Source organism: Carassius auratus, unplaced genomic scaffold, assembly GCF_003368295.1.
Source record: "Carassius auratus strain Wakin unplaced genomic scaffold, ASM336829v1 scaf_tig00016667, whole genome shotgun sequence".
Classification (NCBI taxonomy): Eukaryota; Metazoa; Chordata; class Actinopteri; order Cypriniformes; family Cyprinidae; genus Carassius; species Carassius auratus.
Genome location: NW_020524700.1, coordinates 134,070 through 155,696, shown reverse-complemented (window position 1 = coordinate 155,696; position 21,627 = coordinate 134,070). Strand labels below are relative to the sequence as shown.

The 21,627-nt window shown below is 38.1% G+C and overlaps 1 protein-coding gene across 7 annotated transcripts in view; it reads left to right on the top strand.

Annotated features, from left to right (window-relative positions):
- LOC113075279 (zinc finger protein 271-like) overlaps positions 1–21,627 on the top strand; it is a 57,853-nt gene that overhangs the window by 31,661 nt on the left and 4,565 nt on the right. For 3 of the 7 annotated variants that reach the window (XM_026247982.1, XM_026247981.1, XM_026247980.1), the window contains exons 2-3: positions 14,842–15,243; positions 16,881–17,021. The exons of 1 other annotated variant lie outside the window; for it this stretch is intronic. In XM_026247982.1, coding sequence (XP_026103767.1) covers positions 15,195–15,243; positions 16,881–17,021 — 190 coding nt within the window. In that variant the 5' untranslated portion in view covers positions 14,842–15,194. Of the gene's footprint in view, positions 1–7,203; positions 7,262–13,455; positions 13,974–14,841; positions 15,244–16,880; positions 17,022–21,627 lie in introns of those variants that run through there. 3 more of the 7 variants (XM_026247983.1, XM_026247984.1, XM_026247985.1) reach the window with 3 other exon arrangements.

Genomic DNA, 21,627 nt, shown 5'->3' with positions numbered 1-21,627 from the left:
ATGGGTTAGCTGGAACCAACAGGAGTTCTGTCTTAGTAAGGTTTGTGGTGTATTTTGCCAGTTATACCCTATACAGGGCGTTTCCAAATAGTCAAGACTTTTCCTTATCTACACATTTCATACATCCCTAGAGCGGAGAGGCCCTCAATGTATGTCTGACCATGTGTTTCTTATCAGTTTTGTACATTCCAGGGCGTAGGCAACTTTCTTTTAGATTTTAGACCTATAAGATTTTAATAGAATAATAACTAGCAGCAAAAATGGCTAGATTCACATTAATTATATACTTGATTAATTAAAACCTTACTAAAAAATCTTCCACATATTCTCCCCTTTGAGACTTAATAAGTCTCACATTTGATTATTCTTATCCAGAGTGCTACTCCATAATCCAGTCTTATTAGTTACACTACCTAGTGACTAAATAAGTCACATTGTATTATCACCAGTGACTAGATTATGAAATTCCACTCTGAGGGATTACTGGACCAAATATCTCTCTCCTTTTTTGACTAGGAGCGAGTAAAAGATCCAGTCTCCCTAATTCCTTCTTTAATAGTACACAATGTTAAAAGCGTGAGCATGCAATTGGTTCAGCACTTGCCTGTGGTTATCACAGTCATGTATAAAAGACATAAAATACATACATTACATCAATAATTGAATATCACAAGATTATAAAAGTTGATCTTCAGCTCAGATACCTTATGTATCGTAGAGAGCCTTTTCGGTTACCTTCAAAAATCTATTTCCCATTGTATTGACATCTTTGAATTTAATTTGCTTAGCTGTGACTTTGACTCGTGACCTCAATATAGGAAGTATACAGTAAAATAGTAAATCTCCTGTCAATAATGCGATTCCTAAAAACTTTCCCAATTTAGTTATAAACTATGCTCCCCTTTAATTATCTTTAACATCAACATTTTCTTTATCTACCATTCTTAGCCTTTTTAATTTGATCATTACTTCATTAAATGCTCCTTCTTGAGCAGTATTATTTGGTATATAAATACAGCATTGTCCCCCCAAACATAACACATACTTCTTCAATTTACAAATAATCTCAAGCTTTTCTGTTTTGCTCCTTGCATCCAATTGCTCTATTCTCCCTTCTATCCTTCCTACATCTATATTTCCCTTCTAATAACCTCCAAATTCTTGATCTGACATTACTTGACATTCTCTTTCCACTTTTTCTTTTCTGTTTGTTGGCTCATATCTGCTCCCAAGTATTTTGATCTCATTAGCAGTCCCATCACTCTCTCATCCCTTCTTCACCAGGGAGACTCTTTGCGAGTCGTTGCAATGGTCTTTCCCTCGTTGGCAAGGGTGGGTCGTTACTAGCACGCCCTTCATCCCTCACTTCATGCTGTGTGGAGTTGTTGAAGCTGGTTGGGGTATTTTAAGGTTAGAGATGTGAACTCAGGTGTCACTCTGTAACTGTTTTTCTGATTCATGCAAGGCTCTCAAGATCATTTCTGCACCCTCACTGGTTCTCTTTGATGGGGCGAAGCATTCCTTGGTCTTACTGGAACTGCTGTCACCTGTAAATGGAAAACTTAAGAATTTTTTGTTAGTGTTATCAAGCATGCTAATTTGTTAATCTTGCTAGTCGTCCTTCTTGGTGTGACCTGTGGAAATGTAATGTGGGTTGAGGGCTGTCTTGGCCCCTTTTTGAGTTTCACAATTCCAGTGCTGTCTTTACTATTTTTTTAATTCCTTTCAATTTTATTCTCAACAATTTGCTTATTTAGTTATCTCTTTGTTTTGTAAACGGAGTTCCACTATATCACTGGATATTCCTATCTTGCTCAGTAGCATAGGTCTTTTGACCTGGAAAACACTCAACCCACTTTATTTATTTTAACAGTCAGAAAGATAATATTTTATCCTTTTGACACAATCAGCTTCATCATGATATGCTGAAAAGAAAGTTAGATGTGGGGTGGACAGAGCAAGCTTGCTTTGCTCTGCCTTCCCATGTTATACGCTGCGCATGTGTGGCACTGTTTTTCTTTCTGCCACAACAAAGACCTAGGTACTGACCAGGAAACTTAACCAAATTCCTCCATTGTCATTATTTTTCTGGGCATAAGTTTGCCCTGTGGGCCCACATTCATATTTGTATACAGCTGTTTGGGCAAATTGATTGAATTGCCTCAGTGTCTCGTCAGACACTTCCTTTAATGCCATACAACACCATCATTCATACTTTTTCACACACTTTCACTCCCCTTTTTTGCCAAAAACTTTTCTTTTCTTTCTTTCTTTCTTTCCTTTTTTCAAAATCTAATAGATTGATTTGTTTAGAGTATTAGGCCTAGGCATTGGGCATTTGAGAGAGCCAATTATCATTTCTCAAATGTCATGTGTTTGTCTAATTTAAAGTTTAGTCAAATACTTTTTTGTTATTGCTCATGAGCGACTCTGAGAAGAGGATTGGAGATCTCTGTAAATCTTGGATCCATGGTCATCAACATTTCCATTTTGTTATCCCCAGTGCTGACAGCATATGTAATTACATGATTTTGGATCTTTGGAATAATTTTTTATTCATTATTATTTTAGTTCAGTTTTACCTTAGAAAATTACCTTTAAACAAAATGGAGTGACCAATATTTCTATTTTCTCAACAATATATATTTTTTCTATTGTTCATCAAGATACCCTTTTTTTATTATTTTTTTATTTATACTCTTTTCCCAAAGAGCTCATCATTGTTGTCAAGTATTCAGTTATGCATTTTCCCCTAGTTGGTTAATGAAACAGCCTTACTATGCCAAATCCAGCTCCATGTTTATCTGATCGGTGAGTCAAGTACTCACTTCTGTCTGTCAAAATTATTTTTTCTTTAAGACATGAGGCTGGACTGGAACCTATTGAAAAGCAGATTGAGAGAGTTAGTTAAAACACGGAATTTAAAGAAATGCTGTGAGACCAGTGAATAATCAAGATTAAAACATAGTAAATAAGATAATGAAATAAAATAATTAACATTTGAAGCAGTCTCTATAGTGTTCGTTGAATATGCAGCACCTGTGCAAAGAAGGGATGGAAGTCCCTTCTGGTGACATCATCAGGCCTGGGCTGTTGTACTGGGTCGTCAGTCTGTGATGGCACTCAACGACCTAATGTTGTGGGGAACGGTCTCCGTTGTTTTTCTGCTTCTTCTCAGTCTGGCTTTTGGTTGCTTTCTGCCAGAGTTTGGCATTTCATAATGTTCTTTTCACCCTCAGGAAAAGTCTCAAGTGAAAGATTCACCTTTTCCTGCTTTAATTCAGTCTTTCTCCTTGCTGAAGTGTGTTCTTCTCTTTCAGGAGGGGAGGGGAACATCCGTCAGCCCCTCCCTCTTCTTCTCTCTGTAGCTGTGTTTGCTGCTTTGCCACTTCTCCAGTTCATTGCTTTCCTTTGTCAAGGCACTGTTCCAGAAATCATCTGAAAGTTTAACACTCAGAGACTGCATTAATCAAATGTACCTATCTAACTTCTGACCAAACTGTGTCTGAGCAATAAGCTCTTTTTCTAATTTTCACTTTTCAACCTCTTCTTTCAGTGGTCCCTTAATAAAAACGAATTCATCTGGTTGAAAACAGCAGTTCTCTTATTCTATGTTAGTAAAGCAAGTTCTTCATTGCAGGAAAATAGCAAGCATTTTTTTCTTCGTTGCAAGATGCAGAAATCAGCTACCTTTATTATCGAAGTATACTGCAATGAAACAAAATTAACCTTCCTTTTATAACCGCATGACATGCGTATGGTAAATAAAGACTTCAATCATAATTTTTCTTCTATATTTGCATACATGATTCAGAATAATCTGGTATTGGTGAATTAATGTTTCCTAACCAACATAAAATAATTCCTATTATTGTAAATAAAATAATTAACTTTAAATATTTAAGCAACTAGTTCCCTTCCTATTGTAAAATGCCTATGGCTTTTGAATCAAAATGTCTATTAACTTGGTCACCCAATCTTGCTTTCATTCCACATTGCACAAGTTATTTATTTAATTTTTTACATTTACACAAGCCCAATCTCTGAAACTCTGTAATGGATTAACTTTCATACTGTCCCAGGGATAACAAGATCCAAATTTTTGATGTCTTCACATATTAGATATAGAGTTTTAAGCACGTGCATCTTTTAAATTCATCTATTAAGACAAGTTATTAAATAATTAATGCATATCTTATTTTACTTAATTTATTATTATTTCTATATTCCACCATATCTGCCATCTCTATATTAGTCCATTTCTTGGAACATTTGTATTTATTTTTCTCTAAAACAACCTTCATACAATTAACTTTATTGTTTTAGGGCTCCTGCACTTATCCTTTCTGGGTTGCCTCTGTGTTTTCACAGCTGGCTTCTCTTCCTCCCTTGCTTTCTCTCCCACTGCACTGGGCTCAGAATATTTTCTCCCCTTTCACACAGACATCCAAAATGCAAAAATCTATTATAGATCTTGGTTCAAACTTTATTGATACTTATTGAAACTCATTCACACTTTCTGCACTCTTTATTGAGCCAGAGTGCTTATTCTTGCATACTTTTTACCTTTAAGGGATAATCAGTCATTAATTGTCCTTTTATTATCAAGGCTCATCATACATTCATCGCTCTCAAGTGGATACCAGTTGCGTCCAACTCCACCCAGCCACCCTGAAGTGACGGTCCAAGAATGGTGCGCAACTTTTACCCACCCAACACAGGATTTATTTGTTCACACATTCATTCGTCCGGACACAGATACATCCACACAACAAAACACAGCTCTACCTAGAGCTCCTTAAGGGCCCACCTATTCTGACCTTCGAAAATTTCACTTATACTTTCTCAAAGTGGTATCCGTGGGGCTTTTCCTCGCGATTCCTTAACTAATCTGCTTATCCGTTTATCACTGTCCTTTCCTAGGCCCAGCTATCCAATAAACACAGAAGATTGCATACAATGTATTTCTGCCTACACCATTTTTGTTTTAAATCTAGGTTACCTTCCAAGGCTTTCCTATTAATAAACCAAATATGTGCATCCATTTATTTCTTCTGGAGTAAAACCCCTTTTTCAATTTAGATATCCTATTATTTTTCTAAATTTGGAAGAGCAGATTTTAAGTGTCCTTACCACTCAGAACTGACCAGTCAACAACACACACTAATTATATAAGCAAAAATGCTTACCTTATTCTATGGTGGCCACCACTGTGTGTGTGTGTGTTGCTCATCAGTCAGCTCAAAAGCAGTCGTCCACTCTGCTCCTTTCCAGTCCCATCTGGGGTGTATTTTGCCGGTTCTCCAAAGAATCGAACTCAGTCAGGGATTTTTCTCTCAGAAGAAAAGACTTTATTTTAAACAAAACAAAGCCGAGAGTTCCTTGCAAGGAGATCTCTCGAAAGCTATGTAGCTAGCATATATTATTATTATTATTATTATATACCCTATACAGGGCGTTTCCAAATAGTCAAGCCTTTTCCTTATCTACACATTTCATACATCCCTAGAGGGGAGAGGCCCTCTGCTTGATTTACACAGGCCCTCAATGTATGTCTGACCATGTGTTTCTTATCAGTTGTGTACATTCCAGGGCGTAGGCAACTTTCTATTAGAGTTTAGACCTATAAGATTTTAATAGAATAATAACTAGAGATGTTCCGATACCCTTTTTCTCTTCCCGATACCGATTCCGATACCTGGGCTCAGGGTATCGGCCGATACCGAGTACTGATCCGATACCTGGGTGTGTATCTGTATATACAGCTGTATATACTACTAGCCCTGTGTAAATTGCTAGAATTCTTTTTATGGTGTGCTTCAGACAGATCCCTCAATAAAACATGAACAAATACATGGTGAACTACTGTATTTATTACAGTATTTTTATTATCTAACATGAATTTGACAGTATTATTTATTTTCATATGCAAAAAAGAACTTCAAATGCAGCCAAAAATCTAACACCGCAAACTAAAAAAGGTATTTAAGTTTTACAATATAACTGTATAAAAAAACTGCAACAAATAAGTCTAGGAATATAAAAAAAGATCTATTAATCAGATAATCTCTTTACAACAAAACAAGTAAAAAACAAGCAACCATCTAGGCATAATTATTATTATTATAGAGACGTATTATTATTACTGTAGGCTACAACAGTAGCTTTATATATTGTCAATTTACTCATGTAAACCAAACATTTATTTTAATGGGCTGCCATGAAGATCTTTGAGTGTCTGTGTTTATGATATGACAGTATTCTCAAATGAAACGGTAAATTCTCATGAAGTGACGGTTTATGCGTTCGTGTCCTCATGACACACAGCAGAGACTACAAAACAGCGAGCTCTCGCGCATCTGTGCCAGTCACCCACAGAGATGTAGATTTTGCGGGAGTAATATTTAAATAGTATTTTGCAGTTTAATATTCACAGACACTAGTATATATTCGGCTACTGTCTGGAGCCCTGCGCTTTGACTTACACGGAAGCGACTGAACGCAGCTGCCGGTACTGAATATACTTGAGAGTCTGTAACTACCGGTACTACAGAGACATACTGCTAACCACTGATCTATAATATAGAAGCGGCTTCACTGTCTTTTGGCAGTTTAGAATGTGATGAGTGATCCAGTCATATATAGATCAGGGCTGCTAACGCGTTTTCATTTCTTCTTCGCTGCTCTAAACAGGGGTTGCTTGTGGCAACACAGCACAACTTCCTGTGTTTTCAATGCATTTTGAGCAGCGAAGAAGAACCGTGCAGCGGTTAGGCAAAGCTTGCGGTCATAACTAGGTATTTTTTAAGAAAATGGTATCGGATCGGTATATGGGTTCATGTACTCGCCGATGCCGATGCCAGAATTTGTTGTGGTATCGGAGATATTTCCGATACTAGTATCGGAATCGGAACAACTCTAATAATAACTAGCAGCAAAAATGGCTAGATTCACATTGATTATTCTTGATTGATTAAAATCTTACTAATAAAAATCTTCCACAGGTTGAGTTGAAGGTGATGGTCATTCATCCAGCTAGAAATGTCATTCAGACAGCCTGAAATGTGAGCAGCTACCGCCCGGTCATCTAGTTGGAATGAGAAGTAGTTGGGTGTCATCAGCGTAGCAGTGATAAGAAAAGCCATGCTTCTGAATGACAGATCCTAATGACGTCATGTAGATAGAGAAGAGAAGTGGTCCAAGTACTAAGCCTTGAGGAACCCCAGTACCTCCAAGACACACTGAAGGATCTATCGGAGAGGTAGGAGGTACTCCTATTCATATTCAAGTTTATTTATATAGCGCTTTTTGCAATACAAATCATTGCAAAGCAACTTTACAGAAAATTATGTTACTACAATATTTAGTAGTAGCTTATAAGTGGTGAATGTCAGTTTGTGCATGTATGATAGGAATTTTCAGAAAAATTAATACAAGACATAGTCAGCCGGATGATGAACATTATTAATATTATTAATAATTATTATATGATGCAGTCACACTTGTAGCAATATTTGTTAGTTCTGTTTGTTGATTCAGGGTTAGCATCATCTGAGGTCCTCTGAGGGTCAGCATCATCTCTTCTCAGGTGTTCTGGATCCAGACTGGAGCTTGTGTAAATCCTAGTTACCACTGGATGTAATTAGCATAGCTGCAGATCCAACAATGTAAAATTAATTAGTTTAACCAAGCTAAATAATAAGAATGTGCATTTGTTTAGATGCAACTACACTCACAATTTAAGAGATACATTATTTGAATGCTTGGTGAAAGAGATGTGTTTTTAATCTAGATTTAAACAGAGAGAGTTTGTCTGAACCCCGAACATTATCAGGAAGGCTATTCCAGAGTTTGGGAGCCAATTGTGAAAAAGCTCTACCTCCTTTAGTGGACTTTGCTACCAAACTACCAAAAGTCCAGCGTTTTGTGACCTTAGGGAGTGTGATGGATTGTAACGTGGTAGAAGGCTAGTTAGGTACGCGGGAGCTAAACCATTTAGGGCCTTATAGGTAAGTAATGATAATTTGTAACTGATACAGAACTTAATAGGTAGCCAGTGCAGAGACTGTAAAATTGGGGTAATATGATCATGTTTTCTTGACCTGGTAAGGACTGTAGCTGCTGTATTTTGGACTACCTGTAGCTTGTTTATTGACGAAGCAGGACAACCACCTAGAAGTGCATTACAATAGTCCAGTCTAGAGGTCATGAATCCATGAACTAGCTTTTCTGCACCAGAAACAGATAACATGTTTCGTAGCTTGGCAATGTTTCTGAGATGGAAGAATACAGTTTTTGTAACATGGGAAATATGATTTTCAAAAGACAAGTTGCTGTCTAATATAACACCCAGATTTTTTACTGTAGAGGAAGTAACAGTACATCCGTCTAGTTGCAAATTGTAATCTACAAGATTCTGTGTAGTTTGTTTGGTCCAATAATTAATATTTCTGTCTTATCCGAATTTAATTGGAGAAAATTATTGGTCATCCAATCTTTTACATTTTTAACACACTCTGTTAGCTTAGATAATTTAGAAGTTGAAACATGTATATTGAAAATTTAAGGGGACCTAGGACTGATCCTTTTGGCACTCCATATTTTACTGGTGATAAATGAGATAACTCCCCATTTAAATAAACAAAATGGTAGCGATCGGACAGGTAGGATCTAAACCATCTTAGAGCCTGCCCTTGAATAACTGTATAGTTTTGTAATCGATCTATGAGTATTTCATGATCTATGGTGTAGAACGCAGCACTAAGATCAAGTAAAACTAGAAATGAGATGCAGCCTTGATCTGACGCAAGAAGCGGGTCATTTGTAATTTTAACAAGTGCAGTTTCTGTGCTATGGTGGGGCCTGAAACCTGACTGAAATTCTTTATACAGATAATTTTTGTGCAGAAAGGTGCTCAATTGAGCAGAGAAAACTTTTTCTAAAATTTTAGACACAAATGGAAGATTTGAAATGGGCCTATAATTTGCCAGTTCACTAGGATCTAGTTTTGGTTCCTTAATAAGAGGCTTAATAACTGCCTGCTTGAATGGTTTTGGGAAATGACCTAAAGATAATGACGAGTTAATGATATTGAGAAGTGGTTCTTCGGCTACAGGTAACAACTCTTCCAGTAATTTAGTGGGTACAGGATCTAATAAACATGTGGTTGGTTTAGACACAGTGGTAAGTTTATTTAGCTCTTCCTCTCCAATAGTTGTAAAGCACAGCAGTTTATGTTTGGGTTCGATGGATGAAACTGAAGTGTTAGACGCTGTAGAATCTACATTCACTATTGTATTTCAATTGTTATCTATTTTATCAGTGAAGAAATTCATAAAGTCATTACTATTAAACGTTGGTGGAATATTTGAATCAGGTGGCGTCTGGTAATTTGTTAATTTAGCCACTGTGCTAAATAAAAACCTTGGATTGTTTTGGTTATTTTCTATGAGTTTGTGTATACTCTGCCCTAGCAGTTTTTAGAGCCTGTCTATAGCTGGACATGCTGTTTTTCCATGCAATTCTAAAAACTTCCAAGTCAGTTTTTCTCCATTTGCGTTCAAGACTATGAGTTACTTTCTTGAGAGAGTATTACTGTTATACCATGGCACAGAATGTTTTTCTCTAACCTTTTTCAATTTGATGGGGGCAACAGCTTGTAAGCTCCTCTCTGTGTGGTGTAAACAAAGTCCAAAATGTTATTACCTCGTGTTGGAAAGTTAATGTATTGGTGTATTTTGGAAACACAAAGTTTAAGTCAATCAATCAATCACCTTCATTTATATAGCGCTTAAAACAAAATACATTGCGTCAAAGCACTGAACAACATTCATTTGGAAAACAGTGTCTCAATAATGCAAAATGATAGTTAAAGGCAGTTCATCATTGAATTCAGTTATGTCATCTCTGTTCAGTTTAAATAGTGTCTGTGCATTTATTTGCAATCAAGTCAATGATATTGCTGTAGATGAAGTCAGCATGGTTGAAATCCCCAGCTATGATGAGAAAAGCATCAGGGTGTGCTGTCTTCTGCTCACTGATGTGCTGGTACAGTTCATTTAGTGCGTTGTTCCTGTTGCTGTTGATGTTGTTCGGGGGGAATGTAAACTGAAATGAACAGTATGGCAGTATATCCCTTAGGCAGATAGAACGGGCGGCACTTAATAATCATAAACTCCACCAGGGGTGAGCAGTGTTTGCACCATGCGTCATTGATATAAACACACAGCCCGCCACTGCAGGTTTTTCCTCCTGTGACAAGAGCTCTGTTGAACGTAGTAATCAGATGTAGTCCAGTTTATTCTCCAAAGAGTTTATGTTAGCCAGTATGATGCTGGGGATAGATGGCTTGTGTGGGTTAGCTGTTAGCCTAGCCCGGATACCTCCGCGCTTACCCCTCTTCTGCTTCTTCTCACACCGCTTGTGGCGCCTCCGCTGTGGGCGAGATGCAGTAGTGGGGGTCGGTGATGGTGTACGCCTCCGTAGCAGACCGAGATCCCACAGCAGTTACGCATGTGCTGAGTTTAACTGTAAAAATGTGGTTCTGCCGACATCCAGCAGAAACTCACAACTGTATGCACGCTTAAAGACAGATAGACGATATGGCGATGTACAAAAACACTGCGACTGACAAGACAAAAAACATGAAAATACTGTTATGTTGGTACAGAGAGAAGCCGCTGCATGTGGACGCGCCACCATGTTTCTATTTTTATTAACACTGTTAATTCAAAGTAACACAATCAAAATTAATTTGAAGTAACTTCAGTGTTGCTTTAAAAAAAAGAAGTGTTTTAAAGTAACACTGAAGTTGCTTTAAATTCACGTTGAATTTGTTAAGCAGAGTTACCACTGTTTGTGTGGTAAGTTTGATGTCTAAAAGCCTGAGCAGTAGTTGTTCATCTTAAACATTGTTACCAGCAGGTTTTTTTCTTACTAATGCTCAATCATTACTTAATCAATTGCTTAATATTACCATTAACTTTAATATAGCTTCAGTGTTACTTTAACACTCTGTAGATTGGGACAATATGTACTCTGAGCAGAGTTGCTATAGCTCTGGGGATTTAGCTGTATATAAAGTAAACAAATGTAGGCAAATGTGTTATTAAATTATTGAAATATTTACTTAAAATCTCAGGAGATATTTCAAATAAATAACTTGGGCCACTTCAAGTTTGCTATTACATATTACAAAATCTCATTGAAACTGTACAAGATTCCAGAGACCCGTTTACATTGTTTTTATTCTGCAGTAACAACTAGATGTTTTTGATCGAATGCAATGAAAAAGGGACTAAAAGTGAACTCTTATTTTCATGAATGATGATGATTATTTCAATAATAATATGTGTAAATGTTTGAATAATTTAAGTGTAATTGAGCTTCAGAGGTGTGTTTGCCAACAGTGTACAGTCATCTGCATACAAAAGGTCACACAGGATTGTAGAAGGTTTCTTTGTGTGAGCCTGAAGCCTGAATGAACTGAAAAAGCTGTCAACTGTACAGAACTGGATTAGAATATCCATGTCACAGTCCTTAAAAGCCACAGACAGAATCACAGAAAAAAGATGTTGAATAACAATGCACCAAATGGGTCAGACAGCTCTCTGTAGTCCAGCACCTGACCAAACATGCCATCATGAAATTAATGAAAATGTTGACGAATTTCTCTGGGCATCCGATCTTACACAGAATGAGTCAGAGTCCAAAGTTTGCTGCAGACCAACATGATATGCAGGCATTCTGTCCAGGGATGCGACGATAAATCAATTTGTGGATAGACTCTGCAATTTTCTGAATGCATCATGATTCTCTCTTGAATTGCTTCTAAGATTAGTTTTTAACAGCAGATGGCACTGCATGCTTTAGAAACAGCCATACTCTGCGTGCTTATACACAACAGTTAACATAAAGTAACCTTTCATATAGTTAAATTACTTCGCAGAGCATTGTCAACATTACTAATTTATAATTTAAAAAAATTATAGCAGGAATTCATGGAAGGACTTTAAGGCAGCTGCATTAACTCAAATTGGCGGCAACTTCTCTGTATTTCACAGTCTTTGCTGTGCACCACCCATCCCAAACTTATAATTTAAAGACAAAAGTTAAATGAGCTTGACCTTTGTTAATGGAGATGATGATTTTGCAATTATAGTGTCTTGATTAATGCTTAATTTGCTATAAACGGATATACTGTAACCTAAGTAGTAATAATGCTTTTGCTTAAAGAGCCAGTAAGATGAAAATTCTAAGCTTCCTATCACTGTTTATAAGTCCTGTACAATAGGTTTAAATCCATCCAAGGTTAAAAAACATTGTCATTTTGTCAAAATATCATTTTAAAATTACCTCAATTCTCAGAGATCCCCAAACGGTTCGCGCGAAGCTGTTCAAAAGATTCAGTTTCCTTAAACCCCACCTTTTGGTAACATACTGTGTTCTGATTGGTCAACTAACATAGTCAGGTTTGATTGGTTGTTCCGCACACACCTTCACGGTAAAATTATGCGTTAGCATCTTTTTGGGGTGAATTATGTCTTATTCCTCTCACCGCGAAACAAACAGTAAAATAAAAACTTGAACAGTCTCGCTGCTTTTTCTTCTGTGTGGGTGTATTCAAGCCGCGCGCTTCAGTTTGAATCTGAATAGCGCGCTCAGCGCAGGGGCGTGGTCACATTAGATATAATGAAGGGAGACGTGAAAAACAGACATCGCGTTGTTTTCATATGGATTACTTTATCACAGAATATCTGTTAGCAGCACTTGTTTAGTTTTAAAGAAGACATGTCAAGCTTTCTTTAGTTACCTCTCTCATGTCTCTTGGTTGAGTATTCACAGAGTTACACTTCATTTTAATGACGTGTTTGTAAATGACGATCAGAGCAGACAAAGGCAGCAGACAGCACACATACTGATAAGACGCTCGGGAGAAAACAAACACATAACTTCATAATCATACTTCGCGTTGTTATTCAGAGATGCTTGTTGGTCCAAATAAAGTTGGTAATGAACCGTCTTTTATGGCCAAACGCTTTGAAAATCCCGCCTTGAACTCACCGAGATTATAAAAGCAGTCATCAGTGAAATGTTGTGAACACAACAAAAGGGATTTGTTGTACTGCTCTGGTATTGTGGTAAAAATGAATTTTAGCCATTGGTTCTTCTGATCTTCATTCTTTGGCAGTGAAAATAAAGCACACTTGCCTTTACAATTAAAAACACACTGTCTCCTCGACATGATGCTCTCACACCAACCAGAGCGTCTGTGTGGGGGGGTGGGGCAGGTCAGAGTTCGTTTCTCCCAAGACGGTAGGCGGAGATTATTATGCAAAGTGTTCTAGTGACGTACATAGAGATGGGCAAAAGATTTGAAATCTATAACGACTCGTTTCAGCGATTCAGAGTTGACTCCTTACTTTAGAAGCCAATAACTTTATAAATCGTGTACTTTTTGGTCTAATTACTTTGCACATTGTTTACACTGATGGACAGCTACATCAAACACTGTAATACAGGTAATTTTTGATTTCCCATCTTTGTGGCTCTTTAAGTACAAAATTGTAACCCTGTGATTAATGCTATATGGAAAATGTATTGTGTAATTTCACTAACATTAAGAAACCTGCTTACTTGCATGAAATGTATGTAGTGACTGATTTAGAGTAGAAAAACTTATGTATTAGAAATAGTTTTTATGATAAATGGACAATATAGTAGTAAGGTGTATTTCACAGACGGTTTAGAGGAAAAAGAAGAGGAAAAGAACTAAAGCAATGCGAAGTAAACAACTGAAAGCCTTGGCAGAGGAGTTGGCAGCACTCCAGGTTATGACATCAGAAGAACCAGCGTTCGACGTCTGTGTATAAAAGACTTGAGAGAGAGACTCGACGGAGGGATACTGAACAAGCACAGTATCCCTCGACGCCTGATACCAGCTGATTATACCTTGATTTTGTAACTTTTCTATTGTACGTTGATATAACTTTTGTTAACTTTAATAAAACTTGTATTTTATTATTGACAAGTTATGGTCTGCAAGAGTAGTAATTTAAGAGCCGTAAGCAAGAACTGAACACAGGGAAGTCTACTGAGCAAGTTGTATTTTTGAAATGCATATAGTTTTGTCCAGGGTCGACTTTCCTTACCTACCTGAGAATAATAAAGAAACAGGTAAAAGGTGTATAGATAAAGGAGACACCATAAAACACCTTCATTATGTATCTTTTGATTATATTGTATTGTAAATAAACTACATATAATTAAACCCCCATTATTTGAATCTTTTCACATTCTTGTGAACACACACTGATGGCCCATTATGGGAGCTCCTTTGTCTCTCAGGTGTGAATCACAACATATTCATGGCCATTGTCCCTCCTTTGCATACAGCCTTTCTAACACAAATAATTTGTTACCAAAGTTAAATCAATCTATAGTTTTCTGTGAGTGAGTGAACAGGTTGATTTTCACATCATTTTGTAGAACTTCCAGTTATCAAAAGTCTTGTGAACAATTGTTCTGTTTTGTGTTGTATGGCCTTATTTCAATGACACTAACCATGCATAAACCCCTTTTTTTTTCAAAAGCATAAAATTGAAATACAGTGAATATATTTTAAGCACCAAGCTGTTAATATCACCAATGTCAAGCCATGTCTAAACTTATCCAGTCCTCAGAAGGTTAAAGTGTCTTATACTTTCTGATAATTAGCTAGCAGCTCAAATTACTAATAGTTTAAGTTTCATAAATTGTTGTGTGCTGGGTTTTTTGCGGGTTAAAGAATTAGTATTAGTGAAAAACATAAACTCAGTGACTGATTTATTGTTGATTTTCCAGATCCGCTTCAACCACACACAAACATCCAGTAAAGCCCCTCCAGCAACCATCACACCTTCAAAGAAGCTCCTCCCATGACAATCACACCTTCAGCGAAGCTCCTCCCACAACAACCACGCCTTCAGTGAAGCTCCTCCCACAACAATCACACCTTCAGTGAAGCTCCTCCCAAAACAATCACACCTTTGGTGAAGCTCCTCCCAAAACAATCACACCTTCAGTGAAGCTCCTCCCCCTGCAGTTCATCAATAAATGCTGGAATATTCCCATCAGTCTACAAGTGAAGAGGAGCATCAAAGCATCAGGAAGAAGTGAAATCGCAGAGACAGAGTTTATAGAAGAACAGACAGAACATGAGAGATTCAGAACCCTGCAGAATGAACCACACTGAAGACGAAACAGGTTGGTGTTTATTCTTGATTCTTCAGTGATTATGAACATTAAGGTTATAAAGCAGATTTAGATTTGTTGCAGCAGGAACATTTGTAAAAGCTCTGAAATAATTTAGCTGATGACAAGTGCACTTTTTATAAACTGGGTAAATTTTTTTTTGGTGGGGGGGAGTCAGGGCCTAATGGTTAGAAAGTTTGGGTGTGTGTTCGCTGCTGCAGGGCTTGAAAACAAAAAGAAAATTATATCGGTTCACTCCGAGCAGAATCGATATTTTAACGCTTTTGTTCCTCTGAATTATTACCGTTCCGAGACCGTTTCGGGTAGGAAAAATATCGGTTAATAACGTTATTTTTGTTAAAACAATATTATGCGTCTATAATTTGCCTAATAATAATGTAACTCGTGTCGTTTCTTACCGTGCGCTAGCTCGTTGGCTTTGTTGTTAGGAGGACACCAACAGGGAGCTCGGCGGATCATAACACTTGATTTATTAAACATGAAAAGGAGAACATTAGGAATTAGCCACATCTGATTACACCGTGTGCTTCATCTCTATCTCTCTCTCTCTCTCTCTCTCTCTCTCTCTCTCCACCTCTCATAACTGCACGCACACTATTCTCTAATCGCGGGTCTCTGTTCTCGCGATATTGCCTTTATATCTTATTTAAAGTTATAGAACATAAATTTTAACCTTAAATTTCACTCCCTACAACAGTGGTCTCCAACATGGCACCTGGTAGCCCGCATGGTGTCGCCTGCCGAGCACATTCTATAAATAGCCTGAATTGTAATCTTTCATTTTTTTATGATAATGGCATAAAATGAAAAAATAACTATTGGTGACATTTCATATACCATTAAAACATAATAAAATAATTTAAAATATTTAGAATCTGCACGTCTCTCTCTCTCTCGCTCGTTCGCTCTTCGTCTCGCGCGCGCGCACCTCTCTGTCTCTGTCCAGTGTTGCCAGACGTACGATAATTATCGTATTTGTACAATAATTTTTACCTATGTACAATGTACGATCAATAACGAAAAAAATCCTGTAATGTACGATAATTTCAGAATTTTATGAAAATTTAAATGTTGCAGTCACAGGACTTGTTTACTCATACACGAAATCGGCTCATTACAGACACCCTGAATGTGTTCGTCTGCACCTGAGGGTCTGTTAAGAATACAGTAGAGCAGGGCCGTGCACAGGGGGGTGGCCCGGTGGCCAGAGCCACTGCCCCTCTGCCCTCATCGACTGAGGTGCCCCTCTTCCCCACCGCTCCGATCAAAGCATTCCGTTGATTCCGCGAATCCGCTCCAGGTTTTCCCGCTCGCTCCGCACTCCGCAGCATCACTCACAGTATGTGTCTGCGGCGCTTGTGAACACGACAGTTCACGAAAGCTGTTGCATTAACAGGTAGGCTATGCAAGACAGTGGTTGAATCTGCGAAATTAGTCTTTTTTTGTTTGTTTTTTTTGTATTTATGTCGGTAATGTTTTGTGCTCTTGGTCTTCTACTAGTGCTAACAACTTGTACAACATATCCACGTTCTAAGAAGCTGCTTGTCTAATCAAATTATAATTGTACTCTCAATCAGATCAGATCTAATACAAATAACTACATTTTCTGTTGTTGGCACACTTTGTAGACAAGACAACCATAAAAAACAACAAAAAAACAATGCCTTCACAAAAAAGAAGACAGAGACAGAGAGAGAAAGAGAGAAGGGAGGCTGCTAAAGGCAGTTCAACATTGCAAACATGGATTCAAAGCTCCAGCAAGCCAGCAGGTAAATCATCATATAGAACAGTTAGCAGACAGTTTGTCTGTTTAATTATTGTAAGTATATCTCCCATTATAATCACTTGTCTTAGTTGAGACTAACACATCATAGGCTCTAAATGAGTTGAATATATAGATTTAGGCTGTATGCTAATATGAAATTAAATGTCCAAATCAGACACTTACAGGTAAGTGTTGTTAAACTGGCTGACAATAAAGGATTCTGAATATGCTAGAGTTTTATAACAAGAAAGATAGACATTAAATTATTTGAATGGAAAAGTAATTATTTTACAAGAACATACATTTAATTAGCACTAAAGCCTAACAATTGTATTTAAAATATGATTGTAACAGGTTTGTTATTCATTCTCTATATTAAGATGAAAATGCCTCAGAATCAATTCAACAGAGTAAAAGTGAAGGTCTTGGAACTGAGCCAGAGACAGAAAAAGTTCAGAATGAGAAAGAAAGGCAATACAATGAGACAGAGAGGGAAGAGACATATGCAGAACAGGAAGAAATGGAGAGTGAGGCAGCCACAGCCATGTATACAAGGGAGAAAAAGCCAGAAGACTTTGAGTTTTTGCTTCAGTTACAAAATCCATCAGATCCTGCTCATGTAAAGAAATACAATGTAACATACAATGTGGCCTTCACAAAATTTTCAAATTCAGTAGGACCATGTCGTCCAATTTTGCTGTTCCCAAAAAATGATCAAGGACGTTCGTTTCAGAGACAGTGGTATGAAGAACACCCCTGGTTAGAGTATTCTCCTGAGAATGATGCTATGTACTGTTTCAGCTGTAGGCTTTTCATGAATGATGAAAAATATAAGAGCAGGACAGGTTGGAAGTCAGTGGGGTTAAGTCTGTGGAAGCAAGCCAAAGGAAAAATGAAGGAGCATAGCAGGACAGAGTCAAACATGCTAGGCATGATTCGATGGAATGCATTTAAAAGAAAAGCATTGGATACAGCATTGGAAAAGGCCGACGTTGAGATGCAAGCAGCCAAAGAAAGAGAAAAGCAAAAAAATAGGGAGATTATCTACCGACTGATTGATATTATATTGTACTTGGCGAAACAAGGCATGCCATTCAGAGGTGACAATGAAAGCCTCTCAAGTTCAAACAAAGGAAATTTCTTAGAACTTGTAGAGTTGGTTGGCCAATATGACAGTGTCCTTAAGCTTCATCTTGACAACATAAAAGAAAAACAAGCATCATGTCAAAAACCTCAGGTATCTCTCCTCTCAAACCGAATACAAAATGACCTAATTAGAGCAATGGCTATTTATGTGAAACAGGAAATACTGAAAGAAGTAAGGGAAGCGTCAATATTTTCATTTTTACTTGATGAGACTACTGATGTATCACATCGAACAGGTGTGCTTTGTGGTGCGTTATGTACATGACATGACCATAAAGGAGCGCTTCATTCAGCTCTGTGATGTTCAGTCAACAACAGGAGAACAGCTTGAAAACCTAGTAATGAACTTGCTAAAGGAGAACCAGAGTGGAGAGTGCAAAGTCAAGCATTCACTTTGTCAGTTTTTTTACAGTAGTTGAAAAACTTTACACCTTCATTGCCAACTCCACAAAACGACATGCAGCTTTTGTTCAAACACAGCAAGCCATGAATCCTGGCCAGCGTCCCCTTGAGCTACAGAAGCTCTCAGACACCCGATGGACCTGCAGGGAAACAGCCCTCAGGACTCTCAGAAAATGCCTCCCTGCAGTTGTGCAATTCCTGGAAGATCTGACCAAGTCTGAGCCACCTGATCTGGCAGCAGGGGACGCACACATGCTGTTGCACAGCATTAACATTGAATTTATTCTTTGCTTGGAGATAACAACTCCAATATTCATGGAAACAGCAGTTGCTTCAAATGCTCTTCAGCGGCAAGACTTGGACTTGGGAGCAGCATACACTGTTGTAAATGGTGTCATAAGCAGAATGAACACACTGAGGACTGAAGAGCAATTCAAAGAAATATTTCACAATGCTACCATTCAAGCAGAGACAAGAGGTATCAGTGTGCCTGAAGAGATTATAGGACAAGCAAGGCGGCGGAAAGTACCACCAAAGTTTAAGTACTGCTCCACATCAGCAACAGAGGACCACCAGCCACAGACTTTAGAGGAGTACTACAGAGGAAGGATGTACTTCACTTTTTTGGATTCCCTGATTCAGGAACTCCACAGGCGATTTCAAGGGAAGGGGAACACTGACAAAATTGTGATGTCACTGCATTGTTTGATTGAGCCATCAAAGTGGAAAGACACTGCAGATGCTGAAGCACTTAAAGCTGCCCATACTCTCTGTGAGTTTTACGGATTTCAAGAGGAGGAGGAACAGCTGCGAACTGAGCTTAGAGTTTTCCACTCTTCATTCACATGCTCACAAATGAGTGCCCGTGCAATTTTGGAAACATTTAAGGATTTTGATGCTCATGTTGCGTTTCCAACACTTTTTAAGCTGCTGAAAATCTTTGGAACACTACCTGTCTCAACAGCCACTGTTAAACGCTCATTCTCGAAGTTGAAGCTGGTGAAAACGAAACTTCGTAATGCGTGTGGACAAGAACGACTCTCTGATCTTCTGCTTCTGGCCATTGAAAAAGACATCCCAATCATAAAAGATGAGGTTATTAAGATCTTTCAGGACATGGTACCAAATAGAAAGGTTTTGCTGTAAAAGGAAAAGACAGACTGGACCTTTAGAACAGCTACACAATGTGTAATAATAAAGTGCAATTGTACACTATAATAACAGTATTTCATTAATAAACAAATAACTTCAACACTGGACACAAGCCAAGCACTGTCAAAAACACAAAATATCTCTTTGAAACCAATTTCGTTTTGTATAAATTTTATCTTAATTTTAATCCATGTTTCATTATTTTGTATAATCACAACCGAAACTCAGCGTATAGGTAGCCTAGGCTACTTGCCTCACAGACCTAAATGTCATATGACATAATATTTTTTTTGCAGCGTTTAGGTGCCGTTTATATGAACGCGTCACCAGTGTTGGGCAAGCTACTTGGAAAATGTACTAGTGAGCTAAGCTACCAGTTACTCTACAGTAAATGAAGCTTCACTACACTGAAGTTACCCCCCTGGGAAATGTAGCAAGCTAAGCTACATCAACAGTAGCTTGCTACATCTAAGCTACTTTTAAAATAAAAATTTTATGTTGAACACGTTTTATTACAAGTCAATGCTATCGCAGTGCTCAAAACTGTCAGTCAAACAGATAGGCAAGTGTAATTGTTTAGTTTTAATAGTTTTTTGTGTTCCTTATCAATTTGGCAACAAAAACAATCAAAATACATGTAATTAACAATGTGGGCACAAGTAAGTGTATGCACCTGTTGCATGGACATGCTTAATATACTGTAGGCCTTTGCAGAACAAAATGCAAGACCTCCAAACAGTAAAAAAAAAAATGGCCAGGCTGGACCCTGATAATTTTTACAAGCAGCATCTGAAAACATATTTTCTCTCTGTTATCTCGGTCAGTGTCATGTACTTGTCGAGGTACAGCCACGGCGACTCACTCCTCGGGATTAACTGTTCTCCGACCTCATCCTATGCCATCATTTCATCAAATAATTTTTTGCGAGACTGGCCAAGGAGTGGTACCATCCGGAGCAGAAGGTGGCGGTAATGCATCATAGAGATGGTTGGTTGCTATCCACCGTAAACACGAACAAGATGAAGTAGCGCCGTCGCATCACTACTGATCCAGGATCAGCGATTTTAGCAGTTGTATTTCCCGATTTGAGTTTGCGCTTTAGAAATGCTTGCGAAAATGTAGCTTGTGTGGAAGCTACCGCACTACTTGGTAAAAAAAAAAAAAAACTTCGCTACTGAAAAGCTATTTGATTTAGAAAGCAGCGAAGCTACGACCAAGCAACTGAGAAATGTAGTTAAACTAGTAGCTTCGCTGCTTGTAGCGACGCTACTGCCCAACACTGCGCATCACCACTGCATGAGAGAGAGAGAGAGAGAGAGAGAGAGAGACAGACACACACATATGCAAGGTCTCTTCCTATCTGCCGTGCGCTTGCTACACGGTTTGCTTGCGTACTTTTGCTCGCTCACTCGCTCTAGATTCGCAGGAGATTTGAACTAATTTCCAGGCATTATAACATTACACAAGGCAATTGTAATTTTTTTTATTACTATTTTGGTATGATGAACATTCACCCGCCAGTGTGGCAGATAGCCTTTTGAGATTTACTCGCCAAACAGAAAATCTAACTTGCGTACTTGGCGCTTGGCGGGTGTTAAATTCGGACCCTGGCTGCGGGCCAATAAAAACTGGACTGTAGTTTGGACACTCATGATATAGACCCAGTTAGATGGGGCTTCGAAAATTTACTACCTCGTCAGATGACGTTTACTACTTTTTAGCGGCTCAGATGTGGAGTTAACTGCACCACGCAGAAACAGCTAAATTCCTTCTTCACCGGACACGACAAAGCAAGTGTTAAAAATCATTTTAATATGTTTAAATATGCACTGCGACGCAGACAGTCACTGGGATAGTATTTGGTCTCACTGCTTCCGTCCAACAATACGCCTTGTTATCTTGGTAATTTG